This window comes from Kockiozyma suomiensis (genome assembly GCF_038497685.1).
Source record: "Kockiozyma suomiensis strain NRRL Y-17356 unplaced genomic scaffold V2V93scaffold_10, whole genome shotgun sequence".
Classification (NCBI taxonomy): Eukaryota; Fungi; Ascomycota; class Lipomycetes; order Lipomycetales; family Lipomycetaceae; genus Kockiozyma; species Kockiozyma suomiensis.
This window is the reverse complement of record NW_027117673.1, coordinates 175,696-196,147: the sequence shown is the minus strand read 5'-3', so window position 1 is coordinate 196,147 and position 20,452 is coordinate 175,696. Positions and strand designations below refer to the sequence as shown.

General features: G+C 43.6%; 8 protein-coding genes across 8 annotated transcripts; 4 read left to right on the top strand and 4 right to left on the bottom strand.

Annotated features, from left to right (window-relative positions):
• The first annotated feature begins 10 nt into the window (after positions 1-10).
• On the top strand, positions 11-2,732 carry V2V93DRAFT_372416 (uncharacterized protein). The gene is made up of 2 exons (XM_066910742.1): positions 11-240; positions 366-2,732. The coding sequence occupies exons 1-2, from the start codon at positions 104-106 to the stop codon at positions 2,617-2,619; spliced, it is 2,391 nt and encodes a 796-aa protein (XP_066764656.1). The 5' UTR covers positions 11-103; the 3' UTR covers positions 2,620-2,732.
• V2V93DRAFT_372414 (mRNA capping enzyme-domain-containing protein) lies at positions 2,733-4,730 on the top strand. Its single transcript, XM_066910741.1, has 4 exons — positions 2,733-3,810; positions 3,869-4,251; positions 4,309-4,475; positions 4,532-4,730. The coding sequence occupies exons 1-4, from the start codon at positions 2,950-2,952 to the stop codon at positions 4,570-4,572; spliced, it is 1,452 nt and encodes a 483-aa protein (XP_066764655.1). The 5' UTR covers positions 2,733-2,949; the 3' UTR covers positions 4,573-4,730.
• Positions 4,710-12,543, top strand: V2V93DRAFT_372408 (uncharacterized protein). The gene is made up of 9 exons (XM_066910740.1): positions 4,710-5,007; positions 5,092-5,414; positions 5,468-5,497; positions 5,552-5,683; positions 5,739-6,732; positions 6,790-7,506; positions 7,563-10,795; positions 10,854-12,126; positions 12,182-12,543. The coding sequence occupies exons 2-9, from the start codon at positions 5,120-5,122 to the stop codon at positions 12,453-12,455; spliced, it is 6,948 nt and encodes a 2,315-aa protein (XP_066764654.1). The 5' UTR covers positions 4,710-5,007; positions 5,092-5,119; the 3' UTR covers positions 12,456-12,543.
• Positions 12,544-12,675: 132 nt separating this feature from the next.
• Positions 12,676-14,911, top strand: V2V93DRAFT_406268 (S-adenosyl-L-methionine-dependent methyltransferase). The gene is made up of 2 exons (XM_066912665.1): positions 12,676-13,517; positions 13,572-14,911. Exons 1-2 carry the CDS (start codon positions 12,818-12,820, stop codon positions 14,813-14,815), a joined length of 1,944 nt encoding a protein of 647 aa, XP_066764653.1. The 5' UTR covers positions 12,676-12,817; the 3' UTR covers positions 14,816-14,911.
• Positions 14,809-16,369, bottom strand: V2V93DRAFT_387368 (transcription factor S-II, central domain-containing protein). Its single transcript, XM_066912296.1, has 3 exons — positions 15,872-16,369; positions 15,443-15,818; positions 14,809-15,389 (listed from the first exon to the last, which is right to left on the bottom strand). The coding sequence occupies exons 1-3, from the start codon at positions 15,998-16,000 to the stop codon at positions 14,965-14,967; spliced, it is 930 nt and encodes a 309-aa protein (XP_066764652.1). The 5' UTR covers positions 16,001-16,369; the 3' UTR covers positions 14,809-14,964.
• A 92-nt stretch (positions 16,370-16,461) lies between these two features.
• On the bottom strand, positions 16,462-17,824 carry V2V93DRAFT_372403 (F-actin-capping protein subunit beta). Its single transcript, XM_066910739.1, has 6 exons — positions 17,795-17,824; positions 17,414-17,736; positions 17,272-17,351; positions 17,049-17,221; positions 16,849-16,993; positions 16,462-16,795 (listed from the first exon to the last, which is right to left on the bottom strand). The coding sequence occupies exons 1-6, from the start codon at positions 17,795-17,797 to the stop codon at positions 16,719-16,721; spliced, it is 801 nt and encodes a 266-aa protein (XP_066764651.1). The 5' UTR covers positions 17,798-17,824; the 3' UTR covers positions 16,462-16,718.
• A 135-nt stretch (positions 17,825-17,959) lies between these two features.
• V2V93DRAFT_372402 (uncharacterized protein) lies at positions 17,960-19,089 on the bottom strand. The gene is made up of 2 exons (XM_066910738.1): positions 18,753-19,089; positions 17,960-18,677 (listed from the first exon to the last, which is right to left on the bottom strand). The coding sequence occupies exons 1-2, from the start codon at positions 18,969-18,971 to the stop codon at positions 18,138-18,140; spliced, it is 759 nt and encodes a 252-aa protein (XP_066764650.1). The 5' UTR covers positions 18,972-19,089; the 3' UTR covers positions 17,960-18,137.
• A 402-nt stretch (positions 19,090-19,491) lies between these two features.
• On the bottom strand, positions 19,492-20,439 carry V2V93DRAFT_372400 (40S ribosomal protein eS12). Its single transcript, XM_066910737.1, has 2 exons — positions 20,104-20,439; positions 19,492-20,034 (listed from the first exon to the last, which is right to left on the bottom strand). Exons 1-2 carry the CDS (start codon positions 20,378-20,380, stop codon positions 19,718-19,720), a joined length of 594 nt encoding a protein of 197 aa, XP_066764649.1. The 5' UTR covers positions 20,381-20,439; the 3' UTR covers positions 19,492-19,717.
• Positions 20,440-20,452: the final 13 nt, after the last annotated feature.

The following is a 20,452-nucleotide window of genomic DNA, read 5'->3' as shown; positions in this document are numbered from 1 at the left end:
CCTCGATCAACGCATCTCCTTTGTTTATTTTCCACAATTATCCTATATAGGGTCTGCTTACGTTTTTTCGACTCTCCAAAAACTGATTTACACCTTTTACGCAATGTCGAAGAGACGGTCTGAAATGCAGCTGACAAAGGATATGGCGGAAATCGACCGCGACGAAGACGACGACGATGACCGTCATGGGCCTCCTGATCCGGTTAAGATTGCAAGTGCGCAAGTGCTGGCTGGTCGCAAGTATGTATTCTGGTTGTTTTATTCGAATGTTTTGAATTGATTTTGGATTGTTGCCGGGATCATGTTTCTTTCCGATAACGAGTAATTGAAGCTAATCATGTTTTTTTTTGTTACGTCTTCAATAGAATCGCAGTGCCTAGATCTAGAAAAACGACTGCTTCAACACCAACTGGAAGTCCATTTCCGTCATTCAATCCCCCTTCGTCAAGTAATCCATTTGCCTCAATTTCTTCTCCTTCTTCTGCCGCTGCTTCTCTAGCTCCAGCTCCAGCTCTAGAGCCGGCTGCGTTGGTATCAAAGCCTTTCTCGTTCATGGCGCCATCAGGCTCGAGCGATACACCCGACAGCAAACCTGCGTTCTCATTTGGAACTCCTAAGTCTTCTGCGTTTGCCGCCAAACCCGCAGCCGCTCCTGCCACCACGCCTGCGTCGTTTTCTCCCGGCAAGTCAGCTGAGACTCCAGCTGCTACCGCTGCCGCTGCCGCTGCTCCTACGCCGTCTTCTCCCGCTAAAGATGCCTCCGGCCAGCTTAAATCAACAGAATACGTTAAATTTCTTAAAGTTCGGGCTTTAAACGAGTCGTTCAAAGCTGCAGTGACATCCGCCATTGATAAAGATCCCTTAGCTGATCTTACCAAGAGTGTCAACGCTTACAGCACCTTCTTTGCCAAGATTATTAAAGAGACCGAAGAAGCTGAGAAGCAGGAAGAAGAATTTGCAAAACTGAAAGATGAAGAGCCTACAAAGGCAGAAGAAACAAAACCTGCTAATGGAGGATTTACTTGGGGACAGGCTGCTCCGGCCGGTCCTATTTCGTTCGGCAAGCCAGCTGGTGATTCAACACCTTCTGCTCCTGCTAAACCTGTTTTTAGTTTTGGAACACCGACGGTAAGTAAACCGGTGACTGAGACAAACAGTACGCCATTTTCCTTTGGCGGTAGTGCAGCTGCGAAGCCTACTACACCTTCATTTTCGTTTGGTGCAAACAAGTCGTTAGAGCAGTTGGCTGCTGAAGAGCCTGCTTCGGATGATAACTCCGAAGAAGAGTCTGGTGAGAAGGAGGAAGAGAAGATTGAAGATACGAAAGACGAACCGAAGAAAACCGAGACACCAAAGTTTTCTTTTGGCGCGCCGGCGTCGCCTGCGCCATTCTCTTTTGGAGCACCTGCGGAAAAAAAAGAGGGATCTACTTTTAATTTTGGCAAGACTGAATCTGTTGTTGCGCCATCACCGTTTAATTTTGGCGCAAAACCGCCGGCATTCGGAAGCTCAAACGAGAAGACACCGCCTTCGAACGAGGCAGATCCAACCGTCGTTGGCTCACCTTTGAAAATCTCGAGCCTTGGCGCGGCATCATCTTCGAATGGGTCAAGTACCTTCTCGTTAGCAGGATCGAATAGCGCCTTTGGTAGCGCCTCACCGTTCAAGTTTAATGTTCCTGCTTCGGAAGATAAAAAAGGAGAGAAACCGAGTGAAGATAAGAAGGACGACAAAACGGCAGATGCTCAGGCGACGCCTATAAGGCCGCCTGCGTTTTCATTTTCGCAAGAAAAGCTTGCAGGTTCGAATAGTACGCCTGTGTTTTCTACTGGCGCTGCTGCTTCATCACCGTTTGGCAACAATACGTGGACACCTGACAAGGGTATTAAATTCGGTACTCCGGTTACGTCGTCTGACGATAAGAGCGGATCATCGCCTGCCAAGCCGGTATCTAGTGGATTTGGTGGATTTGGCGGGTTTGGAAGTGCTGCACCGACTACTGCGCCAGCTCCAAATCTGGGGTTTTCTTTATTTTCATCAAAGAGCGCCGAAGGTAATGGCGAGGCGGCGCCGGCTTCCTCTACGTTCTCGTTCAAACCTGCGACCCCGTCTGCTGCGCCGGTATTTGGTAAGCCGGCTGAAAGTTCTACGGGTTCGGAGGCGGCGAGTGGGGAGATGAACGATGATAGCGCGCCTCCCGAAGCTCAGATTGATTTATCGCAAGAGAAAGGGCCAGGAGAAGAAGAAGAGGATGTCGTTACCAGCGGTCGGACAAAGATTTATCAGTACAAAAAAGCAGCAGAGATAAAGGCTGAAGACGAGTCAGCTACTGATGCCAAAGACGGCTATGTTCCGATCGGACTGGGTAATTACAAGTTGCTACAACATCAAACCACAAAGAAGTCAAGAATTCTGGTTCGCGCAGATGGAAGCGGCCGTGTGCTTTTGAATGTAATGTTACGAAAGGCTATGAATTATACAACGATGGGACAGAACGTGCGAATTCTTGATTTCAAGCCTGATAATCAGGGAGTATCGTACTTGATCAAGCTGAAGACATCTGGCGATGCCGAGAAGTTGAAAGACTTGATTAATGAGAAGAAAGCTGAGGGGTCGTGATGATGGGACAGGTAGAAGTGTATTTAGTGCTTTGTAGAATAAGGTGAAGAATTGTAATGTTCCCTTTTACTAAAAATTTAATGTGCAGATAGTCCAGATATATAGATCGACCCCCAAATGAGAGTAGTAAAAAATGGAATATCAAGCTCGGTAGGAGTTGTCAAAAGGCTAAATAAGAGGTTGGGAGTTTTGGCTGCACACTTTGTGCCTTTCGCTCAACTTCACACTCTCCGGATTCCAGATAATTATCGTACTAAAGTTAGTGAATTTTCTGGCACTCTACAAAATTCGCATCTATTTATAGATATTATTTAGAAAGAAAGATAATATATGCGTATAATGCCCGCAGACGGCAACGCAGATAGTAATGCTGCCGCGGAAGCGCTCATGGCGCTCATGAGCGGTGGTGAACCTACTACTACTAGCATTAGCAATACTATAAGCGCAAGTGCGGCTATAAAACCAGATCCAGTGCTCAACACTGAAGACAAGGTCCTAATTGAAGAGAACGGGGAAAGAGATGTGAAGAGCAAGGTCCTGAAGCAAGGGGAGAAAATGAAGAAAGTGATAAACGACGATAGAATACCCGACACCGCTGCTTCGTCGACTACTTTGGCAATCAAGAGAAAAGCAGACGCAAAGCCGGTTGACGAACCACCCGCCGAGCCGAAATCTCCTCCTCGATCTCCTCCCAGAAAGCTGAAGCGGCCATCAGCTGCCGCCCGTCGTCCCGCTCCCTCCTCAACAAACAAAGACTCGCGGCGAAGTGAAACCGCTGATACTTCACGTGTGCAACAACAACAACAACAACAACAACAACAACAACAGCAGCAGCAGCAGCAGCAGCCAGAGATTCAGAGACGTTCAGTTGATGCCGTTGTTAGGCAGCATTACAATGCGCGTCCAGAAAATGGTACTCAAGCTCGTCAAAATTCGCCAATTATTAAATTGAAGTCCTTCAACAATTTCATAAAATCAGTCATTATTAAACGATTCGCCACACGAGATGATGTTGTGCTTGACATGGGATGCGGCAAAGGTGGTGATTTATTTAAGTGGGATATTTCGGGTATTAGAGGGTATATCGGTATTGACATTGCGGATGTTAGTGTTCGACAAGCAGAGGATCGGTACCGAAAGATGCGAAGGAAGCGATTTTGGGCAGAGTTTATGGCTGGCGATGCCTTTGGTGTGCGTATTCTGATCTGACTTTGAGATTGTTTTGGTCTCCGGGCTAATTTGAAGGTAGATGCCGCTGACGGCGCATATCCCGCGTGAAATGTATCAAGCGGTATTTCCGGTAGACGTGGTAACCATGCAATTCTGCCTACATTACGCCTTTGAAAGTGAAGCTAAAGCACGGCAAATGCTTGAAAACGTGTCGCGGTCGCTACGTCGTGGCGGAAAATTTATTGGCACAATCCCTTCATCCGATGCAATCGTTGAGCATATTACCAAATTACCTGAGGGTGTCAAGGATTGGGGGAATACAGTTTATAGTGTTCGATTTTTTAATGATCCGCCTAGAGATGGAATGTTTAGACCACCTTTTGGTCATCGATATTCGTTTTTTTTGGAGGATGCTATTGACGATGTCCCTGAATACGTTGTGCCCTTTGAAGTTTTCCGAGCGTATGAATCATTTTTCAATCGCCTAACTTAATTGTAACTAACAGAGAATGCGTGTAGTATGGCAGAAGATTATAAGCTAGAGTTAGTTTATCGAAAAGGCTTTCACAAGGTTTATGACGATGAAACTAGCGAACACCCGGAACTTTATGATTTAGCAAGACGAATGGGCGTGGTCAAAGATGATGGTTCATTAGGAATTGAAGGTGATCAGCGCGAAGCTGCAGGTACGCTTTTGTTTTGTTGTCTTTTATGAAAATTAATGACTAAATTTTTCTTGTAGGATTTTATCTTGCGTTTGCGTTCGAGAAGTTGGCCGGTTAATCTTTGTATTTCTAGATCTGAAAAGATGAATAAAAATAAATAATGTAGTCGCATATGAAATATGGTGAAGAGGTGTTTGAAGTGACGCGTAAAGAAGCATAAACGCTTTCTCTGTTATGGCATTTATGCTTTGAAGGTGTTAACGCGTCTGAAACGATGTCATTTGAATGCTTAATGAATGTAGTTATCGCTTGACATTGATCTTTTAAGAGAATATGATATTAGTATATATTATATAGATCTAGACAGTGTACTATAAAGATTGCGGTAATATAAACCGTAAATTACCAATAAGTCCTGTGGAGTCTCTTGAAATACTGGGAAACGCAATCTTTACGCGCCGTTCACGCGCTGCGCATGATATTTCAATTTGAATTGTATGCATTTCACTAACATCTGTTGATTTGTGCTTTTAGTGGTTGATGTCGATGTATTGTAAGTATTCATCTGCTGATCTCGTTAGAGTGCTGATATATCGCGGATTTAGTTGCTGATCCATTTTTTTGTTTTGAACAATAGGTCCAATTCAAGTATCGAATGAATCACAATGACACCTCTACCTTACAGATCCTCTCAAAAGAGCAAAGACTTTGACAAGTGGGCAAAGTCATTTGCCAAGGACTCTTCAATTGCACAGTCTGCTTTTTTCAAATCTTTATATACGGAAGCTACTATATCTGAGTCGTCTACAGATGTTGAAAGTACAATTTACGTTGGTGGACGTACAAAGCGAAGAAAGAGGACTTCGACTATTGGGTTAGATCGGAATAACGAGGTTGTTACGCAGGATGTGATTGTCACGCATTCCATTTCCGAGAGAAATTTGCGGATATGTGTTCCAGGTACTTTGTATGCAATTGTATAGTGTGAAATTGTGCTGACTATCTGATATTAGTGACACCTGAAGGTATTGGCTCTTTGAAAGGTAGTTAGATTTTGTATGCTATCTTCTTCTTATTCTAATATGTATCTATCACAGCAATGTCAATCAAGAGAACAAAGAAGCGGACAGAATTACCGAGAAAGTTATATCTAGAAACAGTTTCAAGACACCACATTAAATCGACGATGGACACAAAGGCAGAGTCAGCTAGCCCTTCTGATAGTGGCGGTACTTATTCCAAGCTATTGCGTTGTATTACTTTATTGACTAACACTCGATACAGCCGCCGTTTCTATAACTGAGTCGTTTGATTCGATTTCGTCATCTATCTCTAGTACTGATGATACCTCATCCTTATCGGAACAACCTGACTTCAAAAATAAATCTCAATCCCCAGATATGTCCCTTGCGACTCTCTCCGAGCACATTTTATGCGACACCTCTGATCGTGTACGATTACAAAACGGACGGCCAGGCAAGAGATTGATAGACAGCATCTTCTCTTCAGACGATGATAGCGAACTTGAGATTCCTAAAGTCATCACAACATTATCTCAAGATAGACCTAAACGAGCGGCAGCCGTGACTGCCTTAGCTAATGTTTCGGGTTTATTCATGGATGTCAGCGATGAATATGATGATGATGCAACGCTGAAGAATAATCAAACATCTAATCGAAATATTCGTCGAAACCGCGCGACTGATTATTATCATGATTCTGACTTTGACGAGATTCAAGAATCTACGGCCGGTGACGACTACGATAACGACGAGGATCATACTGATGATGAGGATATCGTTGCAATTAGTGACGAGAGCGAAATAATTGAAGAAAGTGACTCAGAAGTTGGCGATATTGTGCAGAAAAGAGAAATCTTTCGAAAGAGATCTACGAAGACAGCACCAAAATCCACTAAATACAACAACGAATTTTTGACTCGCAAAGGGCAATCTGTCGAAGACTCGGAGTTACCTCCAATTAGCAATATCTACGACATGTTCAAGGATCTAGTATCAAAGAATCCCGAACTTCACAGCGTCACTGAGAAACTCGCTGGTAGAAGGTTACGCGTTGCTACGATGTGTTCAGGCACCGAATCACCTTTGCTTGCGCTTAGAATGATTGCGCGGTCAGCGAAGCAGCTTTTCGATTTAAATCTCGAATTTGATCACGCATTCTCATGTGAGATCGAACCGTTTAAGCAGGCTTATATAGAGCGAAATTTTAAGCCCCCTCTACTGTTTCGAGATGTCGTCGAGTTGGGCGAGGACGAAGCGTATGTTACGAGATTCAGATTGTGTACTATCTATACTGACAGCATCATCATTTTCAGGATGACCGCTTACGGGTCTATGGTCAAAGTTCCCGGTGGCATTGATATACTAATTGCTGGTACCTCATGCGTCGATTTTTCTACTCTCAACAATCTGAAAAAAACATTGGACGATAATGGTGAATCAGGAAGGACATATCGAGGGATGTGCCGGTACGTATTAAGAAACAATCCTACGATTGTACTTCTTGAGAACGTATGTGGTGCACCGTGGTCAGATATTATCGGTCACTTCTCTGAAATGGGCTACGAGGCACGGAGCGTCAAACTCGACTCTAAAGACTTCTATATACCCCATACTCGTAACCGTGTCTACCTCTGTGCATTCAAAAATGGCGCAAAAGGATTAGCAGACGAGTGGATGAAGAAGGTCACTAGTCTCAAGCGCGCCGCGTCAAGTTCATTTGAAGCCTTCATGCTGCACGGTGATGACCCACGAGTCCAGAAAGTGCGAGCCAAGATGGCACAGCCGATACACACTGTGGCAAGGGGTCGTTTAGACTGGGACCGCTGCGAGCAGCGGCATTCCAAGGCTCGGTTTAAGGAGAAGCTAGGTGCAAAGAGACCTCTATCTTCGTGGGATGAGAGCGGATCCAGTCAATTTACGGATTTTTGGTGGATTGAATTTGGTTCTAATCAAGTTAACCGTGTACGCGATCTTATCGACATCACATTTCTGAGAGCAGCGCAAGCTGACCTCGATCCAGCATATAAAGCGTACGTATCTGAGTGAGTATACTTTATAGTTTCTATCGACTAATTAACTGCCGTAGTGAGGTTTGGAATTTGTCGCAGAATGTCGATCGCAGTATTGCTTCTCGTATAACTGGCATTGCATCGTGCATCACGCCGTCAACCATAGCCTTCATCACTAATCGTGGTGGGCCGATGGTTGGTCTTGAAGCACTGTCGATGCAAGGTTTACCAATCGATGAGCTGCATCTCACACGCGAGTCGGAAGATAATCTATTCGACCTTGCGGGAAATGCCATGACAACCACAGTAGTTGGCACATGTATGCTCGCAGCTCTTATTCTCGGTGCTAATTTACTAAAAGCACAATACGCAAAGCTGGAGTTACATAGGGAAATTGGTGAAGATGAAGAAACTAGGCGTCAGATTTTCGTAGGAGAAAATTCTTTGAGTCGATCGCCAATAAATCTTGCCGATTATGAAACTCATAGTATGGAAGATCTACTTGACCTATGCAACAGATCACGCCGTATGTGCGTTTGCGAAGGCAGGAGTGCAATTGCGATAAACCCTATCCAGATCTGCAATGACTGTGGAGTGTCATCTTGTATAAAATGCGGAGGCAAGCCTGAGCATTCTTACCAAGTCGTTGACACCTCTCGCCGCATTCAACCGCGCGTATTTGAAAAGGTTCTCAAAGATGCGCTGCCGATGCGTGTTGCTGTTGATGGTGTCTCTGAGTCAGACTTCATCATACCTGACCATCTCAATGTTGATCTGAACCTATGGGCTGCATTCAAATCTGCAACTTTGAGAGCTGTTAAATCTGAGCTTCGCTTTTCGGAAATATGCCGTCAGGACAATTGGATTGTGAATTTCACTTCGCTGGCTGGCAAGGTTCAGCTTCGGCTAGGCACTGAGCCACAATGGCTTTTATTTGCCAATCCAGGCAAGAGAGAAGCGGCTAATAGTCCGGTCCGTCTATTACTAGAAAGTCCAGTTGCTCGAATGTCCTTAAAGCACTCGAAGGATTTATTCGATGGGTATTGGGAACTAAGATTGCCAGTGTCGACGACATTTAAGGTATGTATTGATGGTGTCGACTCAGAGAACGGGAAGATGTCTACTCCTGCGTGGCAGAATCGGCTAGGCTTGCAAGGTACATATGCAAATAAAACTGCGTTTGAATGTCTTCGAGTCGAAGCCGAATCAGTGTCTGAATACGTGGATGATATTTCAGGTATTTACCGAGCTTTACCTAAATGTGGTACCGCGAAGGATCAATTGTATATAAACAAAAATGGCGTGAGGTTATTTTTTGATCCCTCGCGATGTAGAAATCCTGCTTTCGATAGTACAGTTTTCTCTCGAGATTCTCGACGGCTTGAGTACATGGAATCACGGGTTACAATTGCAAAGCTAGACCCCGAATGGGCTCCATATGTTGACAACGAGCTGATTAACGTACAAGGAACGTTAACTGGTTTATGGGTTCCTGCTCGTAATTCTTGTCTCGCTCCTCACCGTCCTCCTCGTGAACCGATAATCATGCGGCCCGCTGACAAACTTACTCTATATCCTGACACTCAAGACTGTGAGCACACCAGTATTCTTCTTTACGCATCAATTCCTCGTGACGATGAATCTGTCAAAGTAGCTGAAATTGACGAGGAATTGTGGGAAAAAGCTGCTGCAGGAGACTGGTTTGAGGTAGATAATCTCCATGCGCGGGGGGTATTTAAAGATTTGCGGTGGGTCACCGAGCGTGCGCGCAAAATGACAACATTGCAGAGCTGGACGATAGTGGAACGCGATACGTACATAGAGCGCTGTGAACGCTGTGCTCCGCATGTTCCTTCCTTTCAGATCGTGAGCGGGAAAAAAGGAGTCGCGATCCAAGAAGATATTGAACAGGCTAGCAAGTACGAGTATGCTCTCAAAAGAAGACCTGAGCCATTCACTACCGAAATCAAGTTGGATGATGATTGCGCATTGTTGCGCGTCGGCCTAAATTGCAATGCTCTCTTCCATAGAGGAATTGCTAGATTTCCACCTTCTGCAAATCCAACTTCTGGCATGAGGCTATCTTGGAAGGTCAATCCAGATTTTGAGGCCACACAAGTTTTACCACCGTTTAAATTTGTTTTAGAGTCTAACCGTAACGATGTCCCTCGTTCACAGCCGCCGACATGGAACCCAAGCAATGAACTCAGACCTGAACAGCTGAGGTCGTTGGCGTGGATGATTTCCATGGAAAGTGATACGTCGCCGCCCTTCACAGAAGAAGAAATTGTGGAGTGCATCCTGGAGCCGATAGGATGGCGAGCAGAGGGAAAGGTTCAAAGAGAAGTCACAGTTCGAGGCGGTGTATTGGCAGATGAAGTTGGTTATGGAAAGACGGCGATATCAATCGGGCTTATCAGCTGCACACAAAGTGAAGCGGAAAAATCAGAAAGAGTGAATAATCCCGGAAATATTGTCATTGATGGTCATATTCAAATCAAGGCAACTCTGATTTTAATCCCTGGCCACCTGATTCAGCAATGGGTGGCAGAGTTTAGAAAATTTACTTTTGATGCATTCAGTATAATTCAACTAGGCAGCCTACTTTCTATCAACAAATACTCTATCGAAGATTTTATGAATACTGATGTCATTATTGCAGCATCGTCAATCTTTGACTCGGTGAATTATCATCTCAACGTTGCTTGCATAGCCGGTGTACCGTCGATCCCGGTGACTAAAAACGGAGGCAGAGAGTTTACTTTCAGATACGAGCAAGCTCTAGACAAGCTCAAAAGGCAAGTTGATATCCTTATCAGTGAGGGAGCTACCTCAATGCTTGACAATGCACGCCAGACATTTGAAGACACTCTAGCTTTGGAAATGGCATCTGTCGAGAACTCAAAACGTCGCATAGGAAATCAGTTTATTTCGGAGTCTAGTAAGACGAAATCGAGCAAGTCAAAGAAAGATCTTGGCGCGAATCGTTTACGGAGACTATCTCAAGATTGCTTTGGCTTCAAGACAAAAGAAGTTAGATCCGATTGGAAAAAAATGAAGGCTCCCTTGTTCGAGATGTTTAAATTCAATCGAGTAATCATTGATGAGTACACATACCTAGATGGAGCAGTGCTAGAAATGATTCAGCACATGTCAGCAGAAAAAAGGTGGATCTTATCTGGAACACCGCCACTAGCAGACTTTTCCTCCGTGAAGAGTATAGCGGCATTCTTAGGAGTGCACCTTGGAATCGATGATGATGGAGAGGGCACTGCAGATACCATGCGAAAGCGCAAAAGAGACCAGACAGGTAAGCCGGTTTGAATAATGAGCTGCTGATAAGCAACTACTAATACTTGGAATTCAAGACGTCGAAAAATTTCATTCGTATAGGGAAATGAGATCGTTGGATTGGCACGCGCATCGCAATGAGGTTGCTCAAGCATTTTTATCGAAATTCGTACGACAAAATATGGCAGATATTGATGAAATACACAGGAATGAAAGACTGAAATTAGTTAACCTTACTACCGCTGAAAGTGCAATATATCTTGAGCTAAAACATTTTCTTCAGCTACTTGATATGCGAATTAAGAAGCGACAGAAAGGCGAATCTGATCGCGAGCGGAGATTAAATGAGTCTCTTGGTGATTCTGTTACCGCTGAAGAAGCGCTGCTTAAATGTGCTTCTCATTTTGATATGAGAGCATATCTTGGCGAACATTATCACTTAAATACCGACAGTGGAGAATGTGAAAATATTGTTCAAATCAGAAGACGACAGCTTGGCGAGTGTAAAGGGGACTTGACTGCAGAGTGCCTTAAAGCCGAAGAGATGGCATATGCACTTATGAAATTTCATCAGCGAACTCCCGAGAAATATACGACCTGGAAGCAACGCCTAGGATCACTAGGAGATGCTAGTATTGCGATCAAGATAGGCAATATTGTAAGCGAAGCAAAAGACACAGCAACTGAAAACATGAAGCAGTACAAGCGTGGATCTAATGCAGCGTCTCAGCTTGACTTACCTGCTGAAGAACTTGAGTTTGCTCTTGACGAATTGGTACATCTGATCCACAGGCTTTCCAAGGAATACCTACAGCGCAGGCGTGCACTCCGTTATTTTGAATCGCTTTTGAGCGTTATGGGTGAGAAAAATCTGGAGATCACATGTATTGGATGTGATAGAGCCGTTAAAGACAGGAGTCAAATTACAATCATTTCGTCGTGTGGACATATGGGTTGTTCTAGTTGTGTCTCAGAAGCTGCATTACGGGGAGCTTGTTTTATCGGTGACGGATGCGCATCTTTGACAAATCATAACAACACAGTGACAGCTGATACTATCAATACGGACGACCGAATAGTCTCTAGTAACCATGTATTTGGTTCTAAGATGGAAGAAATTGCAGAGCTGATACAGTACGAGATTCCCAGAAAGGATCGCGTGCTACTTTTTGTACAGTTTGAAGCTCTAATGGAGACGGCAAAGCGATTGCTGGAAGATCGTGGCATAGAGTATATTGTCATTGGGGGATCTGCTCATAGTCGCAGCAAACTTCTCGAGAAGTTTCAACAGCCTGATAGCTCTTGCAAGGTACTACTGTTGAACGTCGCTGATGAAAGCGCCAGTGGAGCGTAAGTATTTATATCGATCAATGGTTATCAGAGCATACGCTAACATCCATCAAAGAAATCTGACTGTAGCGAACCATATCATATTCTTATCCCCCCTACTGAGCGACACGCTGGACTCATACCATGCTCGAGAGACGCAAGCCATTGGACGGGCAGTCCGGTACGGCCAGACGAAGGAAGTCAAAATATGGCGATTTTTCACGCGTGGAACAATTGATGTTGAACTTTTTGAACGCATGACTGATCGTAATGTGATTCAGGAAATAGATGAAGCTATAGATGTTGATGTGATCGAGAGAGAAGCTGATAGCGATCAGGGTACGGATTAAGATAGCGCTACTAAGGCAAATAATATTATATTTATATTGAAAAAATATTAGTGTAATACCTTTCACTTCTTATTTATGAATCAAGAATACAGAATAGATTTAGATTATTATCTGCAATAGTAGTTTCTCTTTATTGCTATACGTAGATGCAAATCACGTGATCAACCCAACTGGAAAACCGGGCAAAGCTTATTTTCAAGATTTTGTTCACGCGGTTATAGAAGTGTTTTATGAAATTACGCACAAAAACTTCAATTGCGGCGCGAGAGTGGACAAATATCTCTTATTGCAACTCTAGATTGCAATTTTCATGTTTATGGATCACATATTGCTTACTTTGAAAATATAACGGACACGTTAGAATGCCGATACTACGGCTATCGCCTGTTGGCGCATTGCATGGAACCGGAGTATTAGAATCAAGTCATACTTCTTCCAGGACTGGGTTCAGGAGAGCGTGTCATCAGTACAGTTGTCTGAGAGAGCGCAATATTAATACGTTTTGGCACAATTGTCAATCGGTTATAATCAATGCTAACAATGGGAATTGTCGACGGTTCAGCTCATCGAGAAGGATACAAGATAGAAAGCCCGGGTTGCGTACTGGTCGTCCTCAACCATTTTCCGATCAGCCGCCAGTTAAAGTGAAGTTATCGACCAAAGACACTGAAGAAGAATTGAAAGAAGCCAACGAAAGTGGAGCTGGTACATCTGTGCCTGCTAGACCGAAGCTTTATCGTCCTTCGTCGGCTGCGAAATCGACTAGTGCTCTGCGAGCAACTTCTCGTACTGGAAATCGTGGTGCTTCTTTAAGTGAACCTTCCAAAGACCAAATGATTGATTCGACTATTATTAAAGACGGCTCAAAGAAGAAAAAGATTGTAGAATATGATTATAGTGTGCGACCGTATTCATATGTCTACTTTGCCGAAGAAAATGATTACGAAGTCTTTAAGCGGTACCCTACAGTGACGACCAGTAAATTGGCCAGACTATCAAATATAAAAAAGAATGATACCAGGCCGAGAAATCTGAGTATGCTGACGAGAGATTTCATTGATGGTACTGTTGTTCTGCTAATTTTTTGTTTCAATACTTCGTGCTGATTCTTTTTAGATTCGCTATATAACCCATACTACGGCTACTTTTCTCGACAAGCAACTATCTATTCACCTGATAAACCATTCGATTATGGTGGTATCAAAAACACCGACGAATTTGTAAATCAATGGTCATCTACCTACAAGAAATACGACAATATGCTCAATACGAGCGTTACCATCCCCGCCCGAGATGCTCGCACAGCGAAGCCTCAAGAGTCTCCTGACCTTCCGCAGCTTTGGCATACGCCTACGGAACTATTCCAGCCATTCTATGGTCAAGCTATAGCACGATATTTGCTACTGAATTACTTAATAACGCTATACCCGTATAATGATTTGGTAATTTACGAAGTAGGCGGTGGTAACGGTACACTGATGCTGAACATACTTGACTACATTCGAGAAACCCATCCAGATGTATACGAGCGAACGCGGTATAATATCATTGAAATTTCAGGAGCCCTAGCGGCGAAGCAAGCAGAACGTTCTTTGCAGGATAAGATTGAGCGCCAAGGGTTTTCTGACCACGTCAGAATCATCAACAAGTCAATTTTTGACTGGGACCGAAAAGTTCCTGAGCCGTGCTTTTTTATCGCCTTGGAAGTCTTTGATAATTTCGCTCATGATGCTATTAGATATGATCATGAGACGAACAAGCCGTATCAGGGATATGTTGTTGTCAACGAAGACGGTGATTTTCAAGAGCATTTCTCGCCAGAGTTAGATCCGTGGGCACGCCGCTTTCTTGATTTGAGAAATGAACTGTTTCCTGATCTTGACTTAGCAAAACTTAAAGGACATCCTCTTTCAAAAAGCAGGTTTCGACGAAAATTAAGAACGTGGCTAAATCCTCTGGCTCATGATTTAACGGAGCCGGAATTTATACCTACGCGATACTTACAGTTTTTGGAAGTCTTGAAAGATAAGTTTCCAGAGCATCGTCTGTTGGCGTCTGATTTTACAAGTCTCCCAAATTCAATTCCGGGATATAACTCGCCTGTCGTTCAAGTACTCTTGCAAAAGAAGATGATCCCAGTAGATACGTACATGGTTTTGCCAGGATACTTTGATATTCTTTTTCCTACAGATTTTGACTTGGCTGCTGCGTTGTATACAAAAATTATCGGAAGAGTAGCGACGGTGGCTACGCATAGCTCGTTCCTGGAGCAATGGGCTATACTAGAAAAGACAATGACGAAGGAAGGAGATAATCCGATGCTGGATTTTTACCAAAATGCAGCATTCTTATGTACATAGAAGTAATATATCAACATTGCATTAATTTAAGCTATGCAAATGACTCTCTTTCAAGTTTTTGTAGTTTTCGTTCTAATAAACCTGATATACAAAAAAAATTCAGAAAAAAAAAATAATAATTGAATAAATATACAATAGTCAACTCATATCTACGAGAACTTCCAGCGATTTCCGCAGTTCTCGCAAGTACAAAAGGTTGTTAAAGGCTCATCAGCACTCCTTGTCTGCATCTGGTAGTACGAGACTTTCTTCTGCTTACACTTTCCACACGTGAATCGATCTGTAATTGCACGTTCTTCTTTTGCGCCTTGGGCATTAAATAAGTTCTTCTCTTCTAGCCGCTTGATTTCGCTCTTAAGATCTTCTGACGCCATTTCCTGCGGTGTCATGCGATAAAGGCGCTCTGCGCTAATCTCACCAATAACGACGCGGTATCGGAGAGCCGGGTTCTTGGGGTCTTTGAGGTTAAGAAAGAGAGAGCGCATCTTTGAGCGGTAAGAGGGCGTTGTTCCTTTCTCGTTTGTGTATACAACTTTCTCAATTTCCCTTGAGCATGAGAGAATTGTGTCGGAATCTGTGCTCAATTGTTAGCGTGTGGATTGCAGAAGTCAGATTAGAGTCACTTACGTGCATCAGAGTCGCTTGCAAGAGCATTATAAGTTACAGTCACGCAGCTATTGCGTACTTTATCATCGTAGATATCAGTAGATATATTATCCGTTTTGACGTCTCGTAATTGCCCATTCGGTAATCGCTGTACCTTTGGTCTAGCTGCGGCCGCTGCTGATGTCGTAGCGGCGGATGCTGTGGAATCTGCTGCAGTGTCCGGAGACGTAGATGTGATTGACCCTCGAGCGGAAGAAGCTGTGTTTGTGCCGTGCTTTGGTGCCTTTTGAGCAGTGACTTCGTCTTTCCATTTCTTGATTATCGATTTAACAAGCTCGGACACTTTCTTCTCGGGATGCGATCGTAATTTATTTACGGCAATTCCCAATTTTGTTTCCTAGAGTTTGAAATTAGTCTCTGGCTAATATCGACAACTTTGAGAGCGCATACTCGTAGTAATTTCTCCGTCGGACGGACCCCGCTCTTCAATTGTCCCAAGATATCGATAATCGTCGCTGGAGTTGTCGCCTTCTCCAGACCACCCATCAAGGTTTTGATTTCCTTCACATCAATACTCATTTTGAGCGCTTCTTAAGTATTCGCGCGATATCTTGCGCGATTACAAGTCGTGTGCGATAGTTTTAGATAAGCAAGTGTAGGAACTGGAGATCAACGGAAACTGATAAAAATGACCAAGACCAGCTATTTGTAATCTATCAATAGCAAAAATCAAAGCAAATTTATATTAAATTCCTATGCTTTGAAGCGCAAAGAGTATCAGAATTCGTAGTGAAAAAATGCAATGGCGATTGCTTAACTGTTCGCTGCTATTAAATTCTGAGATGAGCAAAAAGAGTGACGAAGGAAAGGGTCAAGCAAGCCTTGAGTTTATTTCTACAAGACGATGAGACCCTGATATAACAATTTACCCACAAAAAGTGGTTTGTTACATATTACAAGACAAACATATATATAAAAGATCATGGATTTTACCAAAGGCATTGTTTCAATTGATATTTGGATTTGTGCTCGAAATGCTGAGCTAGTTCATTCTGTGTTATGTCATCAAGTCACTTTAATGGTATTGATATGGTTTATATCAATGTCATATTTCAGTCTAATTAAATACGTGCGGATTAATAAACAAATAATTACAACAGGAAAAATCCAATTAACATAGAACAACTAAAGCGTCTATGTTACTGCCGAAGTAAGATACATTAGACCAAGATCTCTTTACAATTTGAACCATAGATGCGCAGATGTAAATAAACACATGTACATTCGGCCAACCACCTTATTTGCCCTCCAGATCGCCGACTACCTCCGATTGTAACCTCTTTCCCTCTCTCACAGACGACAAGGTTCCAAGACCTAGTACACGAGAGTTAGCAAAGTAATCATAAGAAATAAAAGGAGAAGCATACTTCTCAAATCGCTGACAATATCTTTTGTCTTGCCAAAGTACACTTCTTGAAGCTGATTGCGCATCTTCGACTCTGTATCTTCGACCATCTTTCCGATATTCGCGACGTGGCTCATTTCATCCTCGACGGCGCCATCTTGCTCGACCTGCGCAAAACAAATTTTAGCTCTGTACACCATGAAACCACTAAATCCCACTCACCTGACGAGTCAAGTTTCCACCAAGATCAAACTTTCCAAGAGAACTCTTGTTGGTAACAACGTTAAGAATAATTGTACTGGTAAGCTTGTAGTGAGCCGTACGGCCGCGTTCTTCGACTTCAAAGACATGGATAGAGTCCCATTCACCAGATGCCGATCCAGACGTTGGAGACGCTAGCAACTAATGTTAACGCTGAACTGATTCAAAACGACAAAATACGCACCTTTCTTGAGAAGAACAACTCCGGCGAGACCCTCGTCTAAATCCCAGAGATAGACACTAGACAAACCACCTTCATAATACCTTCGGAAGCCATTCAGCAGCCGTTTATATAAAGAACAAAAAAAAAGGTTAAAACCACTTACAAATCTCGATAGATGTCAAAAGCATCATTAGCAACGACCTCCATCTTTCTGATCTTATCGCTCGGCACAGCGCCATCAGCTAGAGGCGGATCATACTCGTTACTCCACGGACTTCTATAGCTGTCGCCATCACGATTATAGTCGCACGCCAAATAATCCTTGCCGGTAGATTTGCACCTCTTAACCTCTAGTGGTTGATCGACGGATGAGAGGAGATCTTCAGCAAGGTCAGGCACGAGCGAGCACAGGCTCGACAGGTTAGCGGCTGTGTTTTTCGGGTTGAGACGGCGGAGAAGGTCGAGCGAGGCGTCAAATGGATCAGCCTATACGTTATTAGAATCACAATTTCACAGATAACAAGCCATTGGATAAATCAAATACCATTTTGGACCGTTGTTTGAGAGCAGCTGTTACACGATATCGGATCTTCGACTCAAGTCAGTTGATGCGCAGCATCCCAATTCTCCTCACGTGACATTTAATTATATAAGCATAGCATACAATCGATTCCCCAACTTTATATCCATTTTTCTTTACAGTATTTGATTTTTAAAAGTTGGTAAGAACATATTAGAAAAATACCAATGCAGAAAATTCATTAAGAGACCAAATAATCGTACGATAGAAAATTAACTATGACATACACCAATCATTACTACAACAAGCTGATACAATAACATACAAATTGTATAAAAACAAACGAAAAATAGATAGAAAACTCCTCTTAAGCCCAAGTTCCTCGCCGCAACTGCAACAGATTCTGCACACATTCGTATTCCGAGATAGCAGGCTCCGACAGAGCCAAGTTCTCTTTCTCACTCACTTCCCTTTTTTCCGCTTTTAGACCGTCAAACACGACTTGTGCCTTCCCGTCGACTGACATTGCAAGCCGGACCAGTGACGACGACTTAGTAGCCTGTTGCAATGGTAGAGACTCAGTATGAGCTGAATTTGTAATAGCGGCCATAGACATGACATTTGCAGCTGACGCGCTTGAAGGCGCGAGTGGGCTCTTACCAGCGGACGCAATGGGCAGCTGGATGGGCGGCAGTATGCGCGCGGTTTCTGTATTTGGGACCTTGTATGAAAGAGAAGAATTCAGTGGAGAAGTGACAGGCGACTCTGGACCAGGAGAAGAAGAGATCTGTGACGAACGCGACTCTGAGAGCGATGGGGGTGAAGAAGACGCGTTGTTGCCTGAAAGTGTACTACCCCCGTTTTGCTGCGCGCGCCGAGAAGACTGTCTCCGATTCTGAAACCAAATCTACAAATGAATAAGCTTAGTAAAGTGGCACTCGTGCACAGAAGCTCGGCGCAAGGCAGAAGCATGGATGTTTACCTGGACTGCCTTCTCCGTCATACCCACGCGTTCAGCAATATCCTGACGCACGTGTCGCGGTGGTTTTGAACACCGCTTGAATTCAGAGTAAAGGATCTGGAGCTCGTTAGGAGACGTACGCCGGCGTTTGCGGCGAGCCAGAGGCGCATTGTCGATTTCAGGCTCGCGGTGCGGGTAGGTCGAAGGCGAGTGGGAGATGAACGCGTAGGAGGAGATCATTGCAAAGATAGAAGAGGATGAGAGCAGATATATATCAGACCAAGAACATATAGACCCAAAGAAAAAAAATGCAAAGATATAACACAAAGAGCAAGCACAAAGAAGAGAGATAAAAGAGAGAAACAGTTAAAGAGAAGAGCACTGGTATTAAAAGTTGACGCAGGGATGCTAAATGAAGGCAATGTCGACAGGAATGACATAGAATGGGGTTATAAATACAGAAATCTATATGTAAATTACGCGGCGTGTCAAAACCCAGAATAGTCCGTGCACTTTGGGACTAGCTAATTTAGACTGTAAAGTATGCCTCGTTAATTGGTAAACAAACTTTTTATATTTCTCCCTTTTTGGCAAATACCCACTATATTTCGTATTATATAGTACTATTTCATTTGATTGCCCTAGGAAATTAGCAGATTTGATTTGTAGTGATTTTTTACCTGAAGAATTCGGTTGGCAGAATAAGCTGATTCGCGAAGGGAACGCAGATTAGCAGATACTGCTATTTCATTTATAGACCTCCTTCAGCGATGAACCTATTAGATTTGGTCAATCTAAATCAACACTACACATTCATAATGTAATCCAGCTAAATGAAGCTGCGATTCACATACGAAAGAACCATAGTGATTCAACTCCGTTCAAAATAAAAGCCCATCTAAGCTCAAAGAACTGTATTTCCTATATGCACAAGTGGATAAACCAGACACAAACAATCCCTCACTATCGTACCGTACCCATTTTTTTTACGCCAAACTCTTAATCTCAGTCACAATCTCGTCGTACGACTCTCGATACTCGGTATCCTTGCCATCCTTCTTAAATCCACCAGGCACAACCATGATGCAGCTAGTCGGCCGCTTCGTAGCACCAGCTCCTCCAAGATCCTCTTTGCTAGGAACAAACAAGTACGGAACAGCGTTGTCCTCGCACAGCACAGGAATGTGCGAAATCACATCGGGAGGAGAGATGTCGCCGGCGAGCACGACGAGACCCTTGTCGCCCTTTCGAAGCGATTTGACAACCTCCTTAACTCCACGTCTGATATGCTTCTGTTTAGCAGCTGTTCATACTCTGTTAGCCATCTCGATTCATCCGATGAATGATTCATAACCAGCCAAGAAAAACATACCCTTCTTAACCGTCTTCATCACTTTCTTGTTCAGCTTCTTCGGCGCCAGAGGCTGTGCAAACGGCAACAAGGCAGATAACCGTTGGTCGTACTTTCCATCCTCATCTCCGCCAGTGGTGGATGATTTCCTCTTCTTTTTCTTCTCGCCGTCTTCAGCGGCAGCAACAGCAGCAACAGGCTCATCAACCTCCATAGCCTCAGCCACTTCCTCAGAAGTCATCGACTTCCGCTTCTTCTCCTTCTTCTCTTTCTTGTGACTGTGTTTCTCCTCGGCCATCTTAGTTATTTCTGGCTTTCAGAACGTCGGTGCGAATTTACCTATATCAAAAAGAGAATTGTAAAAACCCAG

Excerpts from the sequence above, each read along its gene's own strand:
- V2V93DRAFT_406268 (XM_066912665.1), top strand. The coding sequence starts at position 12,818 with ATGCCGATACTACGGCTATCGCCTGTTGGCGCATTGCATGGAACCGGA. Across the intron at positions 13,518-13,571 it reads GACGAGAGATTTCATTGATG|ATTCGCTATATAACCCATAC; the intron begins GTACTGTTGTTC and ends GATTCTTTTTAG.
- V2V93DRAFT_372408 (XM_066910740.1), top strand. The coding sequence starts at position 5,120 with ATGACACCTCTACCTTACAGATCCTCTCAAAAGAGCAAAGACTTTGAC. Across the intron at positions 5,498-5,551 it reads AGGTATTGGCTCTTTGAAAG|CAATGTCAATCAAGAGAACA; the intron begins GTAGTTAGATTT and ends TATCTATCACAG. Across the intron at positions 5,684-5,738 it reads TAGCCCTTCTGATAGTGGCG|CCGCCGTTTCTATAACTGAG; the intron begins GTACTTATTCCA and ends CACTCGATACAG.
- V2V93DRAFT_372400 (XM_066910737.1), bottom strand. The coding sequence starts at position 20,380 with ATGGCCGAGGAGAAACACAGTCACAAGAAAGAGAAGAAGGAGAAGAAG. Across the intron at positions 20,035-20,103 it reads GATGAAGACGGTTAAGAAGG|CTGCTAAACAGAAGCATATC; the intron begins GTATGTTTTTCT and ends GAGTATGAACAG.
- V2V93DRAFT_372402 (XM_066910738.1), bottom strand. The coding sequence starts at position 18,971 with ATGATCTCCTCCTACGCGTTCATCTCCCACTCGCCTTCGACCTACCCG. Across the intron at positions 18,678-18,752 it reads TGACGGAGAAGGCAGTCCAG|ATTTGGTTTCAGAATCGGAG; the intron begins GTAAACATCCAT and ends ATTCATTTGTAG.
- V2V93DRAFT_372416 (XM_066910742.1), top strand. The coding sequence starts at position 104 with ATGTCGAAGAGACGGTCTGAAATGCAGCTGACAAAGGATATGGCGGAA. Across the intron at positions 241-365 it reads CAAGTGCTGGCTGGTCGCAA|AATCGCAGTGCCTAGATCTA; the intron begins GTATGTATTCTG and ends CGTCTTCAATAG.
- V2V93DRAFT_372403 (XM_066910739.1), bottom strand. Across the intron at positions 17,352-17,413 it reads TTTGACATCTATCGAGATTT|GTATTATGAAGGTGGTTTGT; the intron begins GTAAGTGGTTTT and ends TGGCTTCCGAAG. Across the intron at positions 17,222-17,271 it reads AGTTGTTCTTCTCAAGAAAG|CGTCTCCAACGTCTGGATCG; the intron begins GTGCGTATTTTG and ends ATTAGTTGCTAG.
- V2V93DRAFT_387368 (XM_066912296.1), bottom strand. The coding sequence starts at position 16,000 with ATGAGTATTGATGTGAAGGAAATCAAAACCTTGATGGGTGGTCTGGAG. Across the intron at positions 15,819-15,871 it reads CGACGGAGAAATTACTACGA|GAAACAAAATTGGGAATTGC; the intron begins GTATGCGCTCTC and ends TTCAAACTCTAG. Across the intron at positions 15,390-15,442 it reads TGCAAGCGACTCTGATGCAC|ATTCCGACACAATTCTCTCA; the intron begins GTAAGTGACTCT and ends AATTGAGCACAG.
- V2V93DRAFT_372414 (XM_066910741.1), top strand. The coding sequence starts at position 2,950 with ATGCGTATAATGCCCGCAGACGGCAACGCAGATAGTAATGCTGCCGCG. Across the intron at positions 4,252-4,308 it reads CCCTTTGAAGTTTTCCGAGC|TATGGCAGAAGATTATAAGC; the intron begins GTATGAATCATT and ends GAATGCGTGTAG. Across the intron at positions 4,476-4,531 it reads TGATCAGCGCGAAGCTGCAG|GATTTTATCTTGCGTTTGCG; the intron begins GTACGCTTTTGT and ends TTTTTCTTGTAG.